Source organism: Amphiprion ocellaris, chromosome 12 (genome assembly GCF_022539595.1).
Source record: "Amphiprion ocellaris isolate individual 3 ecotype Okinawa chromosome 12, ASM2253959v1, whole genome shotgun sequence".
Lineage (NCBI taxonomy): Eukaryota > Metazoa > Chordata > Actinopteri > Pomacentridae > Amphiprion > Amphiprion ocellaris.
The window spans coordinates 2,990,104-3,014,666 of NC_072777.1; the positions used below are offsets into that span (position 1 = coordinate 2,990,104).

Consider the following 24,563-nt stretch of genomic DNA (forward strand, 5'->3'; position numbering starts at 1 on the left):
TGATCACATCTAGAAACATCAGTGGGATGTGTGTGTGTCGGCTGTGAGGATGGAAACTGTGTGTTGTGTCTCGTCTCAGTTGTGATCCTCTGGACTCAGTCGACATCTAAATATAGCAAATTGAATCATGCAGACACCTTGAGTAACAGTCTACCACTGTCTGAAACTCCTCTTTTTTTTGCTGCTTGGATAAACTGTCTGGCAGACACGGCGAATCAGTGTCTTCATCGTTATTCAATATAACGGCGGAGTAGGTGAATGTCCCAAGCCTTAACTTGCCTGTTGTCCTCATTTATGGGCACCAAAAAATATTGTTTCTTTCTCTGAAAAAAATTCAGCAAAAAAAATCCCCCAAATTTCTGAAAATTTGCAAAACTTTCAGGAAGACAATTCCAATAATTCCTTAAAGTTTCCCTTCAAAGATTTATTTTACAAAAATCCCCCAAATTTGGCAAGAAAATTCTAGTAAATATTTTCAAAAAATGAGTAAAAATCTTCCAAAAAAATCCAAAAAATATCTAAAGTGATTACATACATATCAGTAAAACTTCTAATATTTTCTTTAAGAACACAAAAAAATCAACCAAAATCCAGTGAAATTCGTTGGATTTTGATAGATTTTTTTTTGAATGCTCTAAAGAAACATTTTTAACATTTCTTTTTTTGCCACCAAAAAATGTTCAAAGATTTCCCCAAAATGTTGAAAATGTGGACATCAGAAGTTTCACTGTGAAAATAATATTTTTTCCACATTTTCAAACTTTAAAACGGGTCAGTTTTGACCCACTGGACGACACGAGGGTTAATTGACTCTTTCTTCTGTAGTACCATTAACACAAGGTTGTTAGAGCACATTTTTAGCCCCTGTTTGCTCTGTGGAGATTCATCCTTTCCTCCTGCCCCGGGTTGCTTTCCGTTTGCATGCAGAGAATGTTCACTCACCATTTTGCCTTGCAGGGATGTTTTTTTTTTGCAGGTGCATGAGGTAGAGGATGGTGTGGGGGTGATTAGATGTCATGAGACACGGGTCACATAATGCCTGTAGCTGACCTCTTGACCCTCTGATGTTTCTATAGATGGAAAAAGGCCCGAGGACAGTGACTAACTTCTGCTTATTGCTGTCGGCTAAAGTGTGGTCATGCCTGTGTGTGAGGAAAGTTAGCACCAAACTGTTATAGCCAGAGTTTGGCAGTGCTGCAAGTTTAAAGGTGCTTCCAGATTTAAGATGTTTGACTGTTTACTTCTGACACAGTGCTGGTACTTTTGTGGCATTATGCTTTAAATCAATAACAGTTTAATCCGTTAGACCAGGGGTGTCAAAGTCATCTTACTAACAAGACAGACTATTACAAAAATGAGACACAAAGCATCAAAAGCGAGAAACAAAATGACAAAAAATGAGGCAAAGACACGAAACAAGAGACAAAAAAATTAGACAAAGAAGTTACAAAGCGGCAAAAAGATGGATAAACAACACAAGCGAGACAAAAATGAAAAACAAAACGACAAACATGAGAAACAAAACGATGAGACAAACGACAAAAATCAGACAAAAAAAGACACAAACAGCTAAAGCAAAACAAAATATTACAAAAATGAGACACAAAGTAACAAAAACAAGATTCAAAATTGCAAAAGCGAGAAACAAAATGAGAAAAAATGAGACGAAACAAAGCAAAAGAGACAAAAAATTAGACAAAAAAAATTACAAAGCAAGAAAAAAATGAGACAATCAACACAAGCGATTCAGGTTCTACCTCATGAAGCTCATCCTGAGAACGCCAAGAGTGTGTATAGCAGTAATCAAAGCAAAGAATCTAAAATACAGTACATGTTTTGACTTGTTTCACACTTTTTTTTACTACATAACTCCATATGTGTTCATTCATATTTTTGATGCCTTCAATGAGAATCTACAATATAAATAGTCATGAAAATATAGAAAAACCATTAAATGAGAAGGTGAGTCCAAACTTTTGACTGGTGGTGTGTCTCTTTGTCATATATTTATTCAGCCAGTCAGTTAAATTCTATTTAAACATTGACATCATTGATTTTAATTGTGCCTCTGATAGCAACCCTTACCCACCAAATCAAAATAGGCATAAAAATCCAGGTTTGGTGTGCAGTAATGTTAGAGTACAGCCCATGAGGTGCTGGCTCATGCCTGCCCTGTATCATTAGAAGAGGTGGAACTGAGACTGGAGCACTTGGTGTCATTCCAGTGGTCAGGCCTGCTGTTCTGGACACACTGGCACCGCCTCCGGCTTCCTCACAGCAAGGGCACCTTTGCTAACCATCACTCTCCTGATCTGTAGGCACTCTATTCCCAGAATCATCTCCCCTGCACAGATACAGGCTGTGACGTTGCACACAAACTCAAGAGACGGCCTTTGAGAGGTTTGCACAGCTGCCCTGGCCACCGTGTGATCGGTGCAATTTATCCCACAAATTCTGCCTTCTTTCCCTCTTGTCTCTCCTCCTCCTCCTCCTCCTCACACATCCACCCCTTCAGTCGCTGCCAAGCCCCACTGAGTTCACAGAATACTTGTGAATGGGTTGTTTAATCTGTTGTTGGGGTGCAATCGACACTCCTCTGCCAGTGTTGGTTTTCGGCGTTGGCTTTCGCAGTACTGGCAGCGTGTCTCATGCCGAGATTTCTGTTTGATACTTTTAGGATGTACAAATGTGGAGGGTTGGGAAGTAAAAGAATGTGGAACTGGTTGCTTTTCAGTGATGAAGTTCAGAATAAGTTACGCATGATGATGCACATCCATCCATCCATTATCTATACACCGCTTCATCCTCTTTCTCATCATTAGGCACAAAACATTTAGTCACAGCTATCTGGAAATGAATGTTGTAGTATTTTACTTTGTGATTGAAATGACAAAAGTCAAACAAAAAACAACAAAAAAGAGACAAAAATTTGACAACGTTACAAAGCGAAAAAGAATTGACACAAATGAGACAAAAATGACAAAAGGAAGAAACAAACGACAAAAGTGAGAAAAAAAACAAAACAAGACAAAAAATTACAAAAATCAGACACAAAATGACCAAAAATAGACAAACAACACGAGCAAGACAAAAAGTAAACAAGATGAGAAACAAAACAACAAATAAAGCAAAGCACAAAATGACAAACAGACAAAAAACACAAGCGAGACAAAAAGGAAACACAAAACAACAAAAACACGAGACAAACGGCGAAAATCAGACAAAAAAAGACAAGCGAGAAACAAAATGACAATAAATGAGGTTCAAAATGAAAGAATGAGACAAACGACACCAAACAAAACAAAAAAGAGACAAAAATGTTACAAAGCAACAAAAAAATGAACAAATGATACAAAAAATGACAAAATCGAAAAACAAAACAGCAAAAAAATAGACAAACAACAGAAGCAAGGCAAAAAGGAAACGCAAAGCGACAAAAACATGAGACAAACAACGAAAGTCAGACAAAAAGCAACAAAAACAAGACAAAATATTACAAAAAGGAGACACAAAAGAACAATGAACAATTTAGTATTTCACTTTATGATCAAAACAACTTGTCATGGTGTAGAAATTATTTTAAATCTATAGTTGTACAAATTTACAATCTGCAGTTAATGCCTTCTCTGGAATTTCTACACTTTATAAAGTCGTACTGCGGGCTGGATTGGACCCTCTGGAGGGCCGGTTTTGGCCCAATGCACAGGGAGAACATGCAGAAAGATCCCAGGAAGGCCAGGATGCAAACCAGGGATCTTCTAGCTGCAAGGCCACAGTGCTAACCACCAACGAAACAGATTGATAGCAGTCAGTTGTGATTTAAAGTTGCAAGGATTTGGTCGACACCTTTTTGAAGTGAAGGATTTTGGGTGTTTTTGTCGTCTTTATTTACACATTTCTAGTGTTGCCGTGGTGCAAGAGAGACTGAAATACATTTTGCCTTCGAGCTATATCTCCAAACTTTAAAAAAAAGAAGCCGTTTCTGAGCTTTTCATCTTCTGACCGTGACGTGGTCTTAGATGTAGATCAAAGGAAACTGACAGAAGAACAATTCATCCGCAATGTGCACAATTTGTGCCTTTGCACCGCTGTTACGTAGGGGGTGATGAAGTTATCAGCGTGAAAAGGTGAGTGCTTAAAGGGCTCTTAAAGGGCAGTCGCAGAAGAGCGGGTTGCCATAACTTGTGATTCATGTCACTTTGTGCTCACAGAATAAACGCTTTGACATGTTCCCCTCTGGGATATTTACTGCAGCCAGATGAATGTCAAACAGCACGTCACAGCGCATTGTACAATGTTGAATCACGATGCCCACTGTACTGCAATATATGGAAAAAAATTGCAGTATCAATGAAATATTAGCTCCCACTCCCCAGTAGAAATCCTCTCTTATTTGTTATGCTGCTTTTCTGCCCTGAAAAAAAAGAGAACCCCTGGTGTGGACTCAGGCATTGATCTCAATGAGAGAAGATGATCTCTCTCTGCCTTTCCCTTGATGCCACCCACACGGCTTTTTTGTCTTGTTTTTTCTAAACTGTGCCTTAAGCTTCCCCTCGCTCTCTCAACCCACGTCATCTTCTCTCCTTCCTTGGACAACTCCTACCTCTGCACAGGAGATTGGGAACTTTTTTCAAAATGCAACAGCAGGTAATAGTCGTCCAGAGACTTGAAACTCTTAAAAATATATTCACCTGTGTTACTGCGTAGCAGGAGAGATGGGCTGTAATCTCCTTTGACAAAGCACAAGTTGTGTATTATTGAGGGAAAGCACCATTCCAATTTTGACTATAATCACAGGATGGGATGAATGGAATCAAGTTTCTTTTTGGCGTGCCATCTACAATCGTGAAACTGTACACCTTTAAATGTACAAAACATTAATTCTTAGTTAGATTTTCCACCACTAACTCTTACGTTTTTTCTAAAATGTGCAGACTGAGAGATACCGGAGCAACAAGATATGAAGAAAAGTTCCAGTGCAAAAGCAAAGACACCAAGGACATCCTGTGTTAATGCGACTGGCATCAGTGACTCATTTCTTTGTTGGCCAGAAACCATATGACCTAAAAAGAACAAAAAGGAAAATGTTAGTGTTGCATGCTAGAAGAGGAGAGTGAGATCGGCAGAGGTGAACAGGCTGAAAACTATGACTGTAAACCTTGGTCCAACAATAACACGATTACAAAAGAAGTGAAGCAACAGCTGGGGTTTTGAACAGAATCGGAGATGGCATCAACTTTACTGCAGCTACGAACAGTTATTTCTATTGTCTGTTGGTTGCTGTGATGAAGTGGGAATTGCAGTTTTCATTCATTGCTGTTGGTGGCTGCAGTTCAAGTCTATCCCAGCTGACTTAGGGTGAAGGCAGGACACACCTGGACAGGTAACAGTCTATCACAGGATTACATATAGAGACAAACAGTCACAATCACTGTACACAGTTTAGAGTTACCAACTAACCTTGCATTGTATTTTGTCCTTTAGCTTGAAGTAGTGAATGACTTTAGGTGGCTGAATTCGTTAGGCATCTCCTTTTATAATTTTAAAAAGCGTTGATTGGCGTTAACCACCAAGCCACTGTGCAGCCCCCCGTCTTCAAACAGGGCTATTACTTTTCCAACTTAAATCTTGTCATTAAAGAGGGACAGACAGATATATTTGATTTTTAACCAATGTTTGAAACCAAAGTTCAACACAACATACGAATTCCAATGCAAACTTTGGCATATCTTTTATATATTACTCCGCCAAGAAACACGGCAGATTTATGTGACGATTGGCATAAGTCTGTCTGTGTCTGTCTGTCTGTCTGTCTGTCTGTCTGTCTGTCTGTCTGTCTGTCTGTCTGTCTGTCTGTCTGTCTGTCTGTCTGTCTGTCTGTCTGTCTGCAACATTATTCAAAAATGGACTAGGATTTTGGATGAAATTTTCAGGGAAGGTCAGAAATGACACAAGGACCAAGTGATTAGATTCTGGCAGTGATGCAGCTTATAGTCTGGATCCATGGATTTGTTAAAGATTTCTGTATCATTGCCAGATAGCAGCACAGCGTCACTGTAACCATGACAACAAGTGAACACTATGTCAGCTGCCTGCTGACGATCACATGATTGTGATCCTACTACAAATCCACTGCTGTGGCCTTATCGGGACTTATCTGTTGGAAATGATCCATGGAACAATTGATTAAATTGTGGGGGTGTTTCTGAGTCCCATCAATTCCCACCGCCCACTACATATTTAGGTCATGCGATTCGCTATCCATACATAACGTACACATGCATAACACACGCCTGTGCTCAGCGCAAGGTCATTGTGTTTGTGGGTACATCTTTATTAAATGGACACATTCTATGTTGATTTCTGGTCAAGAACTAACAAATAAATGCTGCATTTATGACAATGCCATATGGGGGAATGGACAGCCTTGGCGGAGTACTGCACTGTCTGAGTGCTTTTCTTGTGTTTTATATCAGTTTAACTATTGAGCATTTATCTTTCAGTGTTGATAGGCTATTACAGTCAGCAAATAACCAATCGGATGCAATGCTGGAATCACAGATAGAAAGAGGTGTCTGCATTTGAGCCAGAGTAGCACATTTGTTGAAATATTTTATTTATTTAAACAAATGTGTTCAAAGATTTTATGATACTGATAATTGGAGGAAACAAAGTACAGGCCAACAATCACTTGACCTTCACTGAAAAACATCCAGAGCAATTTTACTCAGTAGCCCATTAAAAGGAATGTAATAAAAAGACATTTTTCATTTGTACAGAAGTCAGTCGTTCTCATAGCTCAAAGCAGAGAGTTGCAAAAGTTACATAACCTCACTCTGTGCGTTTTGCCCTCCTGACTGGCTTGTTGGCTGGATTGAATAGCTCTCCTGTGCCCTAGGCTTGTAAAGATGCATGTGTGCTTGCTCTTTGTTTTGTTTTTTTTCTTTGTGTGTATGTGATGAGTTTTTTCGTCGTTTGAGCTGACAGGGGTTTCTTGCAGTGGTAAGTCTGTGTGTATGTCCTTCACGTCTGTATGAACAGGGAGTTGGTATAATGAAATTTCCCTCACAGGCCAAACAAGCGCAGCTGCACAGTGCAAGCAAGCAGACATTTATTATTGAGCAGCGGGCTTTCATTATTCATACCAGTGGGTTTCTGTGCACTCAGCAGATAAACTTCTTTGAGCCTGTTTGTTCATCAGACACTTTACTCATTGATGTTGGCACACAGATGTCCATGAATATTTAGTTGTGCACGTCTACAGTGGGATAAAGCATGTTCGCTAAATGAATGTCTAACGTGATCTAATCTCTTTGTAAAAAAAATACAATGTGGCCTGTGTCCAACCACTCCCTCAGTAGAAGGATTCTCATTGATCATGCTCTGAATATAGAGAATAGTGGACAGACAGCCACTGTTGAGTCACAGTGACCTGTTCATACACTAACACAGACCGTTTCACCAAAGGAAAGTTCAACTTCTTTGCAGCAGATAAGGGAAGCTTTATGTCTGAACATACACAAACAGTTCTGTAACTGCTTAATATGAGGCATGGAATTTGTTTATTGTTATGGTAATATGATTTTAGATGCATACGGGAATAGTTTTAGATGTACTGTAAATCTGAATAAAATAAAGATACTCCAACCGACGGCAGCCAGGGACAGTGATTCCAGTTACCCAGTGTTGTTGTCTGAAGCGACTCCTGAAACTTGTTTACAGCTGCCAGACAACATTATAATAGTGCAGAAAACCAGCCAGCCAGTGGATATGGGCCATCTGAGTACCTGTGGAACATCTGAGTGCCAACATTCCAGGAGGCCAGATTTGATCCAACCGAGGTGCAGGATGTAACGTTGAATAACTGCCCTGCTTGTCATCCCTGCTGGCTGTTTGACATGTACATGGACTGACTTCAAGGCCCAAATTACTGGGTTCATGTGAGGCAAAACAAAACAAGAAAAGTACTCTGAGCGCAGTACTCCGCCAAGGCTGCTCAGCTGTTGTATCATTTCTGACAGCTAAAATCTTGAAAAAATTTGTGGCAGAAATCCTGGCACTATAGAATGTGTCCCATTAATATAGATGTACCCACAAACAACACGACCTTGCACTGAGCACAGGCGTGTGTTATGCATGTGTACATTATGTATGGATAGCGAATCACATGACCTAAACATGTAGCGGGCAGCAAGAGTTGATGGGACTCAGAAACACCCCCACAATTTAATCAGTTGTTCCTTGGATCATTTCTGATGAATAAGTCCTGATAAGTTCACAGCGGTGGATTTGTAGTCGGATCACAATCATGTGATCATGCAGTGTTCACTTGTTGTCATGGTTACAGTGACGCCGTGCCGCTATCTCAAAATCATACAGAAATCTTTAACAAATCTGTGGATCCAGACTATAAGCTGCATCAATCAATCTTTATTGGTCATTGCACACTTTCATATACAACGAAATTTCATTTGAGCTGCCTGCCAATGACAGCTCTGGCTGCTGCAGTGCTGCGCTCATCTTTCTTGAGGAAAAAAGAAAAAGGACATGTTGGGATCTGGGTAGGGATAGCAGAGGGTAAATGGAAAAAAAAAGCTCGTTGTACCAAATGAAACCTCCAATGTTGGGAAATTCAATTTAAGAAGGAACCTAAAAAAAAAAAATCATCACTGCCAAAATCTAATCACTTGGTCCTTGTGTCATTTCTGACCTTCCCTGAAAATTTCATCCAAATCTGTTAGTCCGTTTATGAGTAATGTTAGACAGACAGACAGACAGACAGACAACAGTTTTCATACAAAGACTTTGTGGGATCAGGCCACGCTTTATTCTCTCCACATGAAATTCTGTAAAACTGAAAATACAAAAAAAAAAAGAATAAATAACAACGTACATGGAAATATGCATATAAACAATATGCTAGCTTGATGCTAATTCCTATGGGAAAACCCACTGACATGTTAAGAGTTAGCATTGAAGTTGTGGGAAATACTATAAGAAAATAAAACTAAGCAGCATTTCTCTTGCTTAGTACAATAACACAAACTGTCATTAGTTCAGTCCTCACAGGCAGATATTTTCCTCACTGAAATAAGGGAACGACAATAAAAAAAAACTCTGCCGCAACTTCACCTGCTGGTTGCAGAACAGGAAGTAGCTACGGATACCTGCAAGGCTCAAAACTCAAATCAAAAATTATAAACTAGGGCCAACTGCAAGGCGCCACCTGGTGGTGCATGGCTGCAATAACGGTGGCAGCACACCGCCTTTCCTTGGCGGAGTAAAAAACAAAGTCTTGAGCTGGAACACAGAAAGTTTGCACCCCCACACAGAACAGCTTTTGTTTATGCTCGAGTTAGACAACATGTCAAAAAAGATGTCATGAGAAACTGTGCAGTCAAAACTTCAGAATTATTGAGATAAGGAAGTAAGCTTATTATGTACCCGTATCCCCACGAGCACTCTTTAAAGTTTAGCAGCAAACCTAGTTAGCATAGCTGTCTGAGCCCAGCCTGACAGCGCTGGTGCTGCAGGTGTATTTTTAGCCCCACAACAGGAAGTCTGTGTGTATATATATGTGTGTGTGTGTGTTTTAGCACCACACTGGTGAGGGCCTGCAAGGTGTCATCTCACTCCTGAAGGGGTGTTGGCTGGTACAGAATTTTAATTGGCAGGAAATAACACCGGCGCATGCAGCGATATGTTCTGCCAACGTGATCCGCTGTGATAGCTGGGTGATGAGGTTGGGGAACAGGGGCTGATGTGTCGTGATACCGGCCTGCCATTTGCATAGAGCTTTTGATGAGAAACTCTGCCGTCAGAAACTTGCAGCACTTGCTCAGCGCGTTACTTCGTTTTGCACAGGGGATTGCTTTCTATGCAGAGGCGGCAGCATTCCTCTTCTGTCAAATCTGACAGTCGGTTCCCAACAGCAGCAAAGCATGAAGACTGCAGACGTGCTTGAAATTAACTCGCTCATACGACCAGATCTGTAGGTAAAGTGTTTGTAGCTCCTCTGAACTTCCACTCTCAAGGATCACCACCATTACTGAGTGAGGGGAGATTCAACTGTTGTCAAAAACTGACGTTCAAGTCATCGAATTCGCTGTTAGGTGCAGTTTTACGGGAGGTTTCGATGCTCTGAAACCTGTTGCTGTTTCTTTGTGTGAAAAATTAGAGGTGATTTCTAACCAGTTATTCGAACTTACGACATGTTTTTGCTGTTATTTTTGTCATTTTCACCCTTGTGTCGGATGAGTATCTGAATAGAACCTGCAAGTACCCTATAAGGATGATACAGTTTATTGTAGCTGGAGTATTATTAGCATTTCTATCAGTAATAACAACACCGTCTGCTCCAAATTAGACACAGAAACATTTAGAGAGACTTCTGATCAGCCACTTTGGATAATTTATCAAGCAAACTGCCAAACTTAATCTCATTTTACGTCATCAAATGTGATCATTTGCTGTATTTCTCAAGTTCGTCTTTTAGTTTTAAACTGATAATCCGACCTGGAAATGAGTTTTAGGGTTACTATGCAGCCTGAAAACTTCTGATTGGCATTTTAGACTGAATAATTTATTATTAATTAATAAAATAGATGCATTAATGCTGCATCTCTGACTTCACAGTGCTGTACATGCAGAGTTTAAAGCAGTGTGAGGAACAGACAGCTCAAGAAGGGAATTTAGTTTTCTGTTTCAGCTGAATGTTGAACTTAATTTGATTTGAAGGGCTTCATACTGTATTACTGCAAAATGGGACTATTTTTGTTGTTGCTTTTTCTGTTTGTGTTTGGGTCTGAAACCTGGGACTGTTTTTAAGAAGAAGAAGGTTCAGTTCAATGGACAGTTACACACTTTTAATATAAGTACACATATGTTTGGACAATCGTGCAAGTCAGAAACCTAAGAAAATGAAAGTCCCCTTTAATGCTTTTCAAGATCAAGAATCTTTATTGTCATTGTGCAGTTAGAGTTCACCAGTCATATGATGAAATTGTTGTTGGTAGTACCGGCTTAGAAATCAACACTAAAAGACATGGACAGTAAAACATACAGTGTATTAAAAAGTAGTGACCCCAAATGTTTGAACAGTAGTGTACATTTTCTGACTTTTAATGTATTTTTACATAGAAATGTCCTTATTTTTGAAAGAAAAGCAGTTGAAGATGACATGAATTGGATGATAAATCCAGTGTAGACATTGTTAATGTGGTAAATGACTATTCTAGCTGGAAACAGCTGATTTTTAATGGAATATCTCCATAGAGGTACAGAGGAACATTTCCAGCAACCATCACTCCTGTGTTCTAATGCTACATTGTGTTAGCTAATGGTGTTGAAAGGCTAATTGATGATTAGAAAACCCTTGTGCAGTTATGTTAGCACATGAATTAAAGTGTGAGTTTTCATGGAAAACAGGAACTTTTCAACAGTAGTGTAGATCAACTTCAACTCTTTTTAGAGCAACACCATTTCACCTTTTTTTAATGGGATAAAGATAGAGTTTAGGTTGTATGTGCTAATGAGGAAGAAAGTGAAAGAGCAAATAGCAATTAAAATTTTATAGCTGCCTCATTAGAATAACAGAAAAGGCAAGCCTGACGTTTTCCTGTTGAACCTCTGCAGTTTCATAGAAAAAGTCTTTTATCCAGCTAAAGGAAACAGCAGTCTTCTTGATAGATTTTGAGCATGACAATCTATATTTTCTTTTTTTTTCCCCCCTCTTTGTTTTCTTTGGAAAATGAGCTGCGGTAGCTGTCCTCCACTGCAAATCTGCATTACTGATTTAAACCAGCTGCTAGTGAGCTTTGCCAGTTTGATCTCCTCTTCCTCTGCCATTGGCTGCTGCAGCTTTGCCAGTTTCCCTGATTAGATGTCTGTGTTTTTTATGTTTGCAGCTGTTCATAGTTCAGGAAGGAGCCACAGTCCACAGTTGCTGCACAAGTTCCCAGAATCACTGAACAAAGGACAAAACAGTCAAACTAATTTGACGGAAAGAATGCAGCCTTCTTTAAGCTGTGAGACGAGGGCTGCTTTCAACTACAGAACACGTTATTGGGAATTTATCTGGAGGGATTGTGTTACTAAATACTCCACAGCTCTGATGCACACATGGGTCACAGGATGTCAATTACTAAAAGATAAGATTCTCCAAGCTGCTTTTATATATACAGCAGGTCCTCGGTTACGTTGGAACTGGTTACGTGGAACTAGTTGGTGAGCGGAGCGGATGAATACGTCGTCACGTGGTGTTATAAGACGGCTTTGTTTATATTCGCTGGTTGTATGCCACATTGGATTGTGCTACATTTGCTAACTTTTTGCCCTTCATTATGGCTTCCAAACGCAATTCAGACTCTTCTGATGGCAGTGCTTTGAAAAAAAGGAAAGCCATCTCTATGGAAGTGAAATTAGATATAATAAAACGCTCGGAACAAGGTGAAACACAGACGAACATCGGCTGGTTGCTTGACCTAAGTTGCCTAAAATGAGTCATACATGCATGAAAGTCATTGGTATTCATGACTTTTCCAAAGAACTGATCGATATTGTGATGCACGTAACAGCTTTGTTTACATTTTCACCGGAGTTCCAACTTATGGTGAAAATTGTTCCATTCCTATGACCTCGATATAAGTATGTTTTTTATTTGTGACAGCTCTCTTGAAAGCTCCAAAAAAGCATTGGGCTCCTTAAAATATGCCTTGTATTGTATTAAAAAGTCTTAACTTGCTATAAAAGTTCTGACATGTGGCTTGTTGTGGCAGTAGATTGTAAAAGTCTGAGGCTCTTCAGTCCTTTCTCACGGATTTTGGTCCTAATCAGCACCACCAGATGTAGCGCAAACACAGCCACGAGTTCTTGGAAAACTGAAGTTAAAATAGATGAATGAATCATTTATATTTTAGTTGATCCAGCCATCCATTTTCTGCTTCTTATCCAGGTCATGTTACCTAAGATACCTAAAAATATTGACATAATAAATAATTCAGGGCCATATCATTCCTAGTTTAACATTATATATTCATAATTTGATTGGTATGATGGTGGAACTGGTGTTAAATTGCATTCATTGTGGTGATTCCAGGGGGAAAACCTCGTCCTCCACATGTGAGCACATAGATGGAACGAGACACTTTCTGTTGGATTCATTTGTATGGGAATTCAGCAAGAAGAAGCAGCATTCAGACCATGCATTTTACATCAGTGAATGACTAGATCCCTCTCATGTCAGCTCCTCTCTGGTTTCTCTTTTGTCCCTCTCGGCTTGTGATTTCCAGATTCACTGCAGCTAAACAAATTGCATCACTGCTGGATGTTTGTTGTGTTTTTGTTTTTGTGTTTTTTTGGACACGCAGTTGCACTTCATGTCCTATCCAAGCTTTTTTTTTTTTTTTTTGGTCTATTTTTTTGTTGCCTCTTTGGAATTGCTTACATAACTTGCAAACCCACAGGAAATACTGGTTGATTTGATTTGTGCATGTGTGTATTCAACATGCAAACTCCATGCAGAGATCCCAGGAAGGCCGGGATGCAAACTGGGGATCTTGTAGCTGCAAGGCGACGGTGCTAACCACCAAGCCACTGTGCAGCCCTCTGTCTTCAAACAGCGCTGTTATTTTTCCAACTAAAATCTTAGTAAGAAACAGGAGCAGAGGGACCTGAGCTCAAACATTGAGGAAAAGGCATGGGACGAGGTGGTGTCCAAGGCGGGGCAGCCTGTGAGGATAAGTAAATGTACACACTATAAGATTATACACAGGTACTACTATAGACCAGTTAAGCTTCATAAAATGGGATAAATGAGGGACAATATATGTTGGAAATGTATGCATGCCACAGGCACTTATCTTCATCTTTTGTGGGAATGTCCTCTGGTCTTCTTTTTTTGGCAACAAATGATTAAAACTATTAGAGAGTGGTTAACCACACCCTTACCAGAGTCTCCCCAGTTATGTCTAATTGGAGACAGATCCCTGCTACCACCAGGGGTATCTACAGCAGAGTCTGCCCTGGCACTAGCTGGGTTTATCACTGCAGTAAGAATTATCCTCAGACACTGGAAGAGCCAAGTAAGGCCCAGTTTTACAGACTGGCTGAAGTTAATGACAGATACAGCCTCTTTTGAAGAGCTTGTTGCAAGATTACATGATGGTAGGGGTAAATTCTACCAGGTTTTAGTCTCGCTTCCTACATTATATTCAATATTTATTTTGTTGTTGTTTATTTGCTTTGTTTTTGTTACTGGTGTATTTTTGTTAGCTTTAGCTGGTAAATGGCTGTTGTATGTGTAGTTGTTGCTGAATTGAGAATTCAATAAAAACTTTGATTGCAAAAAAGGAAAGAGGAACAGACAGATATATTTGATTTTTAACCAATGTTTAAAACCAAAATTCAACACAAACTTTGTTAGCATACCTTTTATTTATCAGTCCACCAAGGAACGTGGTGGAGTTATGTGATGATCGGCGTACATTTGTCTGTTTGTCTGTTAGCAACGTTACTCAAAAACAGGCTAGCGGATTTGGATGAAATTTTCAGGGAAGGTCAGAAATGACACAAGGACCAAGTGATTAGATTTTGGCAGTGATGCAGCTTATAGTCTGGATCCACAGATTTGTTAAAGATTTCTCTATCATTGTGAGACAGCGGCACGGCGTCACTGTAACCATGACAACAAGTGAACACTACGTCAGCTGCCTGCTGATGATCACATGATTGTGATCCTACTACAAATCCACCGCTGTGGACTTATCAGGACTTATCCATCAGAAATGATACAAGGAACAATTAATTAAATTGTGGGGGTGTTTCTGAGTCCCATCAATTCTCGCTGCCCGCTACATATTTAGGTCATGTGATTCCGTATCCGTACATAATGAACACATTCATAACACACACCTGTGCTCAGTGCAAGGTCATTTTGTTTGTGGGTACATCTATATTAAATGAACACATTCTATGTTGCTGTGATTTCTGATCATCAGTAACTAATAAAAAATGCTGCATTTTTCCAAATGGGGCAATGCACAGCCTTGGCGGAGTACTGCGCTCTCTGAGTGATTTTCTTGTGTTTTATATAGTTTTAACTACTGAGCATTTATCTTTCAGTGTTGATAGCTATTGTGCTCAACTAATAACCAGTCGGATGCAGCGCTGTGGGCGGCATCACAGAAAGAGGTGGCTGCATTTGAGCCAGAGGAACACATTAGTTGAACCGATTTATTATTTCAACAACAGATTTTATGATAAGCTTTTTTTCTTGCCCCTTTAGCATTGCTTACATAACTTACAAACCCACAGGAAATCCTGGTTGATTTTTGCATGTGTGTGTTCGACCCCGGCTGATGATGAATCAAGCGTCTGGTGTCTCTGCAAGCCCTCCATGTGAAGGGCCCTTGACCCGCTCCATATTGAGGGGTGTGCAGCTGTATTGTGAGGCAGTGCGAGTGAGTAAATACCCCATTAGGATTCATTAGAGCCTCTACTTAGACATATTGTCCTGAGTGCAGTGAGCTGCACCAGTGGAGGCCCCCTGCTCTGCTCTGCCACGTGTCGTCCCTCACCCTGCTTTGTGCTCAGACACAATGGCTGAGCGATCCCACATCTCCGTCTTCTTCCTTCCCTCATATTACATTCATTCATCAAGGCCTATCGCTCTTTTGATGCATCACCCCATCCAATCCTCCCTTCAGCCGTTCCTTCTTCCCTTTCTTTTTTTCCCTTTTCCTCCACCCTATATTATAAAGTGACCAATGGCATCCCTCTCCAGCCGTTGCCATGGTGATAGGTGACAGCGGGAAGCACCGCCCAAGATGAATGGACCATAAAAGTAGGAGCAGAGTGGGCAAAGGGGGACGTGCAGACAGGACAGAAGAGGCTGGATGGGAAAATTAGACAGAAAAGGCAGGAAAACATTAAATATATTCTGCATAGCAACCATCCTTTGTGATTCCATACTTCCACTATTGTATTGGCACGACACAGTCAGTAAAGATGATAAACCTGGGCAGAAAATACAGGGAAAAATATGCTAAAACCACAGTTCTCACTCACAAACCCGTCTGCTGTTTTTGCTGATTGCATCAATAAGAAAGTGAAAATATAAGAGTGTAATTTACTCAGTGTAAGTTCTGTACTCCTTTTTATTGTGGTATGGAGTTTATTCATGGCGGCTACTGTGCTGCTTTCCAGAAATCAGGAGGGATTCATAAAGCCCATGTGTGACAAAAATTTGAATAAAGATATTGCTAATGTGCTAAAAACTGACTGGAACAAAACTGAAAATATTAGAATATTTACATTTTTTAAGTCATTACTAATGTATCATTTTGAATAATGCTGCACACAAAATGTAAATATATATTTGGCTCAAATATTGGGAAGCATTCTGATGCATCAAGAACATATTGAAGTTGTCACTTGCTAATTATAAATCATTTATTCTGCTGAACTCCTTTCTACAATCACCTTTTCGTTTCTTCTGTGCCTTTTAATTGCAAGTGAAAGTTCCTTCCTGTCATTGATTTAACCCCTAAAAACCCACCTGAATGCTGTTTCTTGGTATGTATTTCCACCTGTAGTAATGTTAGAAGGGTTTGGCAGCAGAGTGGTCTCACCCACTTCCTGTAGAGGTTCAAAGTTTTTTGTTTTGAAGAATGGTCTAACATTCAAAGCCCCTCATTATTATGGAAAAAGTTTACTGTGTTGACTTCAATAATCCTTTCAGAAACAAAAAAGTTGACATGAACTGTTCATGATGAACATCCTGGATTTATCTCTCTGTAGAGTAAATCCCATCTTTAGTGATTTCTCATTAAGTTCTTTGTTTTTTTTGGAACCTGTCAGTGTGTCTTATTAAGCCCCTTCGCTCAGTCACCAAACTATTAATAATTCTACTTAGTTTTGTAAATTTAAACAGGTTTGAGCTCAATGTTTTCTAGTTCTTGTCCGTTCTTTCTCTTTCTGTCTCTTCCATTCTCATTTTCTCTCTGTGTCCGTTCTCATGGGAACTCGTGTGAAGTGACAGCAGCGTTCTCGTGGGAACGGCGCTGTCACATGTCATCATGTCATAGTCTGGTATGGATTGGAAGCCTTGGTGGACGAATGCAGTGTGAACGTGTGCAGAGAGACTCTTCCTCCCTCGTGGACTGCAGTCTTGACTTATTTCATGACCGATCCACGAGGCGGTAAACGTTCTGCTGCAGCCGTTAATCACTCACCAAGCATCTGCACGGTGCCAAGACACTGTGGGAAATGTTTGAAAAGCAAAGCAAAGCAGGGTTAACCCAGTTTGTGTACGAACACGGCGTACCATTGATCTATATTTCTGACAAGGCTTTATCTTAGAAATCTGAGTTTTTGTTTCAGAATTTTCATGCAAGTCAATATTTAGATGGTCTATCCTGATTTTTGCCTTTGATCTACTAATCTGGACTGTTTGTCTCATAGTTATGACTTTTTATCTTCGAATTTTATGATGCATAAACACACCAAATATTTAAATGTTGTCTACCTAATTATCATTATTCTGAACACAAGTTTTTAAGTTGACACATTAAAAAAAGAAAAATTTCTCTACTGCTAAAGTAGGTTAGCAGAGAACTTGATATAAGAAGATAAACATGGTTATGAAGCTAGTTTCATGAAATTAATTCAACTTGAGTCCAGTTTTCAATCGACTAACAGAAATTTGAGTTTAAATTAAACAAAATATCAAGTTGATGCAACATTATTTTGTCAGCACAGCAAATAAAAAATGCTGAGAGCTATCAGCTAAGTCAAAATGTGGACTTTCTATCATTAATTTGACTTTTTGTATTATAATTCAAAGAGTTTTTCCTGATAAATTTGACTTTTAATCCCAAAATTTTAACCATTTATCTGTATTTTTGTTAATGCTACTCATTTTAGTTACATTCAGCCCAATTTGATCTCAAGTGACCAGTAAAATCATAACATAAAAAACAATAAATAATCACAACTCCAGATGTTTCTCTTTGTTTTAGTGGGAAAAAGGTACATTCTGAAAATGTTCCCATGTAATGAATTATCTTTTACCTGAAATTTTTAAAGAAAAATAAGTGAAATTAAAGCAATATTATGCCTCAGTTTATCATTTACACATTACAACCTACAGATCACAGAGTGTCTGCAAAGAAACACAACATTTAGTCACAGGTATCTGGAACTGAACAATTTAGTATTTTACGAGACAAAAAGGAAACACAAAATGACAAAAGCGAGAAAATAACAAAAGCATGAGACAAATGACAAAAGTCAGACAAAAAAGACAAAAAACAACAAAAAACAGACAAAATACTACAAAATGCGACACAAAATGACAAAAGAACAACGAACAATCTAGTATTTTACTTTATGATCAAAACAACTTGTCATGGTCTGGAAATTATTTTAAATTTATAGTTTTACACATTTTAAACTCGCACAGCGTTCAGTGTCTTTAAATATTTTCACACTAAGGTTTAACTTTCACCTTTGTAATTTTTACACTTTACAAAATCATCCTGTGGGCTGGATTGGACCTTCTGGAGGGCCGGTTTTAGCTCATGATCTGCATGTTTGACACCCCTGACGTAGAGTATAAGGAAAAAGGAAAAAGTTTAGTTTAGTTCTGAACTGAACTGAAATAAAACCTCTTGAATGAGAAACTAAATGTCGTCAAGAAACCAAAAAGAGAAGACCAGCTGCTTTTTACTGAAGCCAGAGACTAGAAGTGAATTTCTGATTTTGTGGATGACTTTGAAACACAGAACTTCTGAAGTGCACTAGTTTGAGTATAACCTCTAAACAGGGTGATTTTAATCATTCATAAATGTCTGCTTGAGACCAAAGGAAACTGTCAGCATTTACTATTCGAAAAGCCCACACTGAGAAGAATCGATACCATCACTTACCCCCTATTTCTGTCTGCTTTTGTGTTGAGGTGCACGGACTTAATGATGATTCTCTTTCATCCACTGCTGCTTTGTTTTTGACACCATCAAGTCTGTGTTTCGCTCTTATTACTCCGGCAAGGAACGCAGCAGAGTTCTGTGACAATCGGTGTTGGTTTGTCTGTCTGTCTGTCTGTTAGCAACATTACTCAAAAACAGACGGATTTGGATGAAATTTTCAGGGAAGGTCAGAATTGACAAAAGGACCAAGTGATTAGATTTTGGCAGTGATGCGACTTATAGTCTGGCATATGTACATGATGTACAGATACAGAATTGCATGACCTAAATATGTAGCAGGTGGCGGGAATTGATGGGACTCAGAAACACCCCACAATTTAATCAATTGTGCCTTGAATCGTTTGCCACAGATAAGTCCCAATAAGTCCACAGCAGTTGATTTGTAGTAGGATCGCAATCATGTGATCGTCAGCAGACAACTGACGTAGTGTTCACTTGTTGTCATAGTTACAGTGATGCTATCTCACTATGACACAGAAATCTTTAACAAATCCGTGGATCCAGACTATAAGCCACATCACTGCCAAAATCTAATCACACAATGATGTAAAACAGTTAAAATGACACACCAAATGAACTCATCAAGACATAAAATGACCAAAGTATGACATAAAACAACCACAAAATAATGAAAAACGACCAAAGTTGGACATAAAAAGATGTAAAATGACCGAAATGTCACACAAAAACTACAGAATGACATAAAACAACCAAAATGAGATGCTAAACTACCACAAAAGGATATAAAACAGTCAAAATAAGATGCCAAATGAACTTATAAAGACAGAGAACAGAACAACCACAAATTGTGAAAAATGACCAAACTGGGACATAAAAAGACAGAAAAATGACCAAAATGGGACACCAAACTAACAGAAATGGAATCGCATGACCTAAATATGTAGCAGGAATTGATGGGACTCGGAAACACACCCACAATGTAATCAATTGTTCCTTATATCATTTCTGATGGATAAGTCCTGATCAGTCTGCAGCGGTCGATTTGTAGTAAGATCACAATCATGTGATGAAAATTCCCTGAAAATTTCATCCAAATCCACTGGTCTGCACTTGAAAAAGTGTTGTGCTTCTTGGATTTTGTAAAATAATGAATCAAAGAAACTCAGCCTCCATTTATTTTATGATTAATGGCATTATAACTTTGTTAGAGTGCACAAAAGACATTTTGATTTTTATTTCCCTCTAGCTATATTTGTGCTGCTCCCATAGAGGTGCTGCACTTTAAATTACAGTGAGAAATGAGCCAGTAAAAATGTGACAGGAGGAAAAATGGGTTAACAATGATGATATTACTACTAATTTTAATATTAACTAAACCTTCTTAGGTTATATCCCTGCACAATCCACATCACAAGTCTCTCAGAACACCAACAATCCGCTTTAAACCATCCATCCCCTCTGCTACTGATGTAGTTTTAATATGTCAGAAATCAATACTGCATTTATTTACCTTCCTTCACTTCATCAGTGTACTTTATGAGAACAGTAAGTCAACATTGGGCGTATCGCTGGGGTACAGGTGTATGGTGAGTAACAGAGGTAGATAAATGAAATTAAAGCAGTCAGTCATACCTCTGTTCACTCCTACACCATGCATGCACAAATCTTTAACACTCACACATACAGACCAGCTCACTCTGCTTTTCTACCCTCATCTCTCCATCTTCAAGCCTCCCCTCCTCCTTCATCTGTATCCATAAAGGAATGTACTGTCCTCTTCCCAGCCTCCCTCCTACCTAGTGTGATAAGAATGATTTCTAAGGAGGACACTGAACAGGTTTGTCTAAAGGGTAAAAAAACAGGATGAAAAAAATCACACTTCTTTCCAGCAGATGACACATAAAGAGAAAGTACAGTTTTAGGTAGTGGTGGTTGGGTAAACACTCTACAGATTAGTTACTCCACCAAGGAGCAGTGTAGTTTATCTGTCCGTCCGTCTGTCTGTCTGTTAGCAACATTACTCAAAAACGGACTAATGGATTTGGATGAAATTTTAACTTAGATTTTGTTACCAACACAGGGATATGTCGCAGATGAGTTGTTGTCAGATTTACAACTTATCAATGATCTCATCTGTGAAGCTTATTCATTAATAATTGACATTTTTTAAATCTTATTGTCTGTCTTATTTGTTTATAAAAGCTTCATGTGGAGCTCTGCGGTGGATTATTTCCAGTTGCAACCTGATGCATTGAGGCGAAAAGACCAAAAATTACTTGCATCTACGCACACGAGCGCAAACAACAGAAAAGAGACTTAAGGTTAACATTTTCCACTTAAGATTGTGTTATTTCTTGGTCTTGTGTGTTTTTACGACCCGGCCTTTCTAGCATACGTGCTATGGAGCGCTCGATGCAGTAGCGTGGTAGCTCATGGGTTAACCCTGCATTACTAAGACTCCTGGAGGCTGTGAAAAGTGTCCATCGGGCCAAGAAGTGCTCCCACTCAGGAGGATGGTGAGTGTGTGTGCAGATGTGTGAGTGATGGAGAGGCTCTGGGAGGAAATAAAGAATAAATCCCTGGAGCGGATAGGATGTCTGGTTACTTCAGAGGTGGGCAGAGATGTGTTTAGGTTTGCGTCGTCGTGACATCGCCTGCACACCTCATTCAAACGGCTTCAACAACGGCTTGAAGAGGTGCCTGTTTTCCTTCTTTCCTTTTATGGTCACTGATGCCCCCGTTTGAAATGCTTCCGAGATGAATCACCTCGGCACAGCCTTCTACAGGACTCCCTCTCTCTTCCCCTCTAACCATCCGTAGCTGGACGGCTTCCTAGAATAGCCTTTCTTGACCTACATTCCAGTGAATGCGGTCAATAATCATATTTGTTCCTCAACGACGGAAGGGCTGCTAAGAATACAAGCAGGATATTAAAAGCACCAGACGTCAATTAAACCTTAACGAGGCCTTATCGCTGTCAAGACCAGAGCACCTGATCTTCCCGTCGCTGCACATGCTTCCTCTAATTAAACAGCAGAGAGGCGGCGTTGTTAGCATGGCTAGCTGGCGTTGTCTCAGACGGACTGATCGATGCTGCTTTGCCCTCTTTATCCATCTGATCTCTCAGCTCTTAATTCTCCCCTTTACATTTATTATACTTTCTTGACGTCATGTTGCTCTCGGGTTTACATAATCTCATCTTACCTCTCGCAGCGCTTTAAAGGCATTAAACTGACACTTTAGTTCAGAGTGGAATATGCCAGCAGCTGATGGAAGCATTTGCATATTTTCTTTATGACATTTGAATCACGGTTTCTCTGCCTTTTCTTTCTGAGTCACTATGAGACTGATTGATGGTTGAGTGAAATATTTGATATAAATATTAGAATATATATATTATTATATAATATAAATAATAGTTGTCCCTTTGTGTCTTGTTTCTGTCCTTTTGTGTCTTGTTTTTGTCGTTTTGTGTCTCATTTTTCTTATTTTGTCTCGTTTTTGTCATTTTGTGTCTAGTTTCTGTCACTTTGTGTCTCGTTTTTGTCACATTGTTTCGTTTTTGTCATTTTGTGCCAAATTTTGTTGCTTTGTGTCTCGTTTTTGTAACTTTGTGTCCCGTTTTTGTCACATTATGTCTCGTTTTTGTTGTTTTGTGTCTCGTTTTTGTTGTTTTGTGTCTCATTTTTCTCATTTTGAGTTTAGTTTTTGTCGCTTTGTGTCTTGTTTTTCTCATTTTGTGTCTAGTTTCTGTCACTTTGTGTCTCGTTTTTGTCACATTGTGTCTCGTTTTTGTCGTTTTGTGCCGAATTTTGTCACTTTGTGTCTTGTTTTTGTCACTTTGTGTCTCGTTTTTGTCACATTGTCTCGTTTTTGTCGTTTTATGCCAAATTTTGTCACTTTGTGTCTCGTTTTTGTCACTTTGTGTCTCGTTTTTGTCTTTTTTGTGTCTCGTTCTTGTCATTTTGTGTGTGAAATATCTCCACAACTGGAATTCATGTTTACGTCCAGCTCATGATGATTTGTAGTCACAGTATTCAGGTCAATAGTTTGATTTATCAAACGCTTGGACCTTGACATCTACATTGAAAGCATGCTGCTGGTGTTGCTGTAGAGTTCTGGACTTGTTAACAGTTTGTTTTAGCTCTGTAAGATTTTAAAAAAAAGGTATATACAGTGGTGGAAAATAGTTTTCAGGCACCCTATGCGTTTGTGAAATACTGCATTAAAAATCATTCTTAGTTCTTTAAGTGTAATTTCTCTAGTTTTTTTCATGATAATATTTGAAATTGTGTAAAATTTTAAGGGTGTCCCAAAGCTTTTTTCCACAGCTGTAAGGTGCAGTAAGTGAAGTGAACCAGGTAGAGTCTGATGCTGTATCATTGCGGTGTTTTCTGTAGTTTTAGCCAGCTGTCACTGTTTTTTGTGTCGGTGTGAAAGCAGAATTGAGCCTAAGCAGCCCAACACTGCAGCCTAATGCCATTAACATGCCTGAGTGGGCAGACTAAGTGCTGAGGTATGTTATCCCGGCTGTGTGTGATGAAAAGGACAAGACAAGTTGGTGAAACAGATGAGGCAACATGGCTGTTAGCAATGTCAGAGCATTACTTCCCTGCTACTTTATTGCATTTTCTATTTCTCCAGGATCTTGTAAGACTGCTTCTCACACTCTATGTGTCGTCTTTAACCTAGAATCCATGTCAGGTTTCTCTCTCCCTCTCTCTCTCACACGAATTTCTTTTCATGTTTTTCTCTGCCTGCTGCCCTGGTTATGATAATTCTGATCATGTGCTGGTGAAGCCGGTGTTTCCTTCTGTTCGGTTTGATGTTGGAGTAAGCGGTGAAGTCACAAGGTGTGTGACAGGACTTGGCGCAGTGATGAAGTTTTTGTCGTCTCCTCCCTCTCCTTTATCCAGGTAGCGGCGTCGCAGCAGAAGGATGCCGCTGGTGAAGCGCACCATCGAGCCCAGGCACCTGTGCCACACGGTGCTGCCAAGGAACATCAAGAACGAGCTGGAGTGTGTGACTAACATCTCCTTGGCCAACGTCATCCGCCAGCTCAGCAGCCTCAGTCAGTAACACCAAACTCACACACATATAAACACCCCAGCACCGTACGGGTCATTCTAGAACTGGAGGGTATTTTACATTCCACCCATCAAATTACAAATAATCCAGGTACAAAATACTAAAACATGCAGTTGTTGTGTAAATTTATTGTCCTGAGACCAAATCTAAAAAACTAGGAGAAAAGAATGTTTCAAAATATTTTTTAAAATACCAAATAAGTCTGGAGTTCCCCCTAAAATACCATTTTTCTCTTGTCCCACCACCTGATGACCAAATTCAATCTCAAATAAAACAGTTAAAATGAAATTTAAATCTCCTTTTATTTAGTATTATTTTCTTCATTGATGTCTCTTGTAATTGTGGGAATTTTTTTTTAAATCAACAAAATATTTTAAACGGTAATTATTATGCATGGAACGTGTGTCCCACAACAACCATGTTGATGACATTTTTCTCATTTTATGTCTCGTTTCTCTCATTTTGTCTCGTTTTTTGTTTTGTGTCTCGTTTTTGTCTGTTGTTTTTCTCATTTTGTGTCTCGTTTTT

The 24,563-nt window shown here is 39.3% G+C and overlaps 1 protein-coding gene across 5 annotated transcripts in view; it reads left to right on the forward strand.

Annotated features, from left to right (window-relative positions):
- wasf1 (WASP family member 1) overlaps window positions 1-24,563 on the forward strand; it is a 95,974-nt gene that overhangs the window by 15,617 nt on the left and 55,794 nt on the right. For all 5 annotated transcript variants that reach the window (XM_055015769.1, XM_055015768.1, XM_055015770.1 and 2 more), the window contains one exon: window positions 23,864-24,018. In XM_055015769.1, coding sequence (XP_054871744.1) covers window positions 23,886-24,018 — 133 coding nt within the window. In that variant the 5' untranslated portion in view covers window positions 23,864-23,885. The remainder of the gene's footprint in view (window positions 1-23,863; window positions 24,019-24,563) is intronic.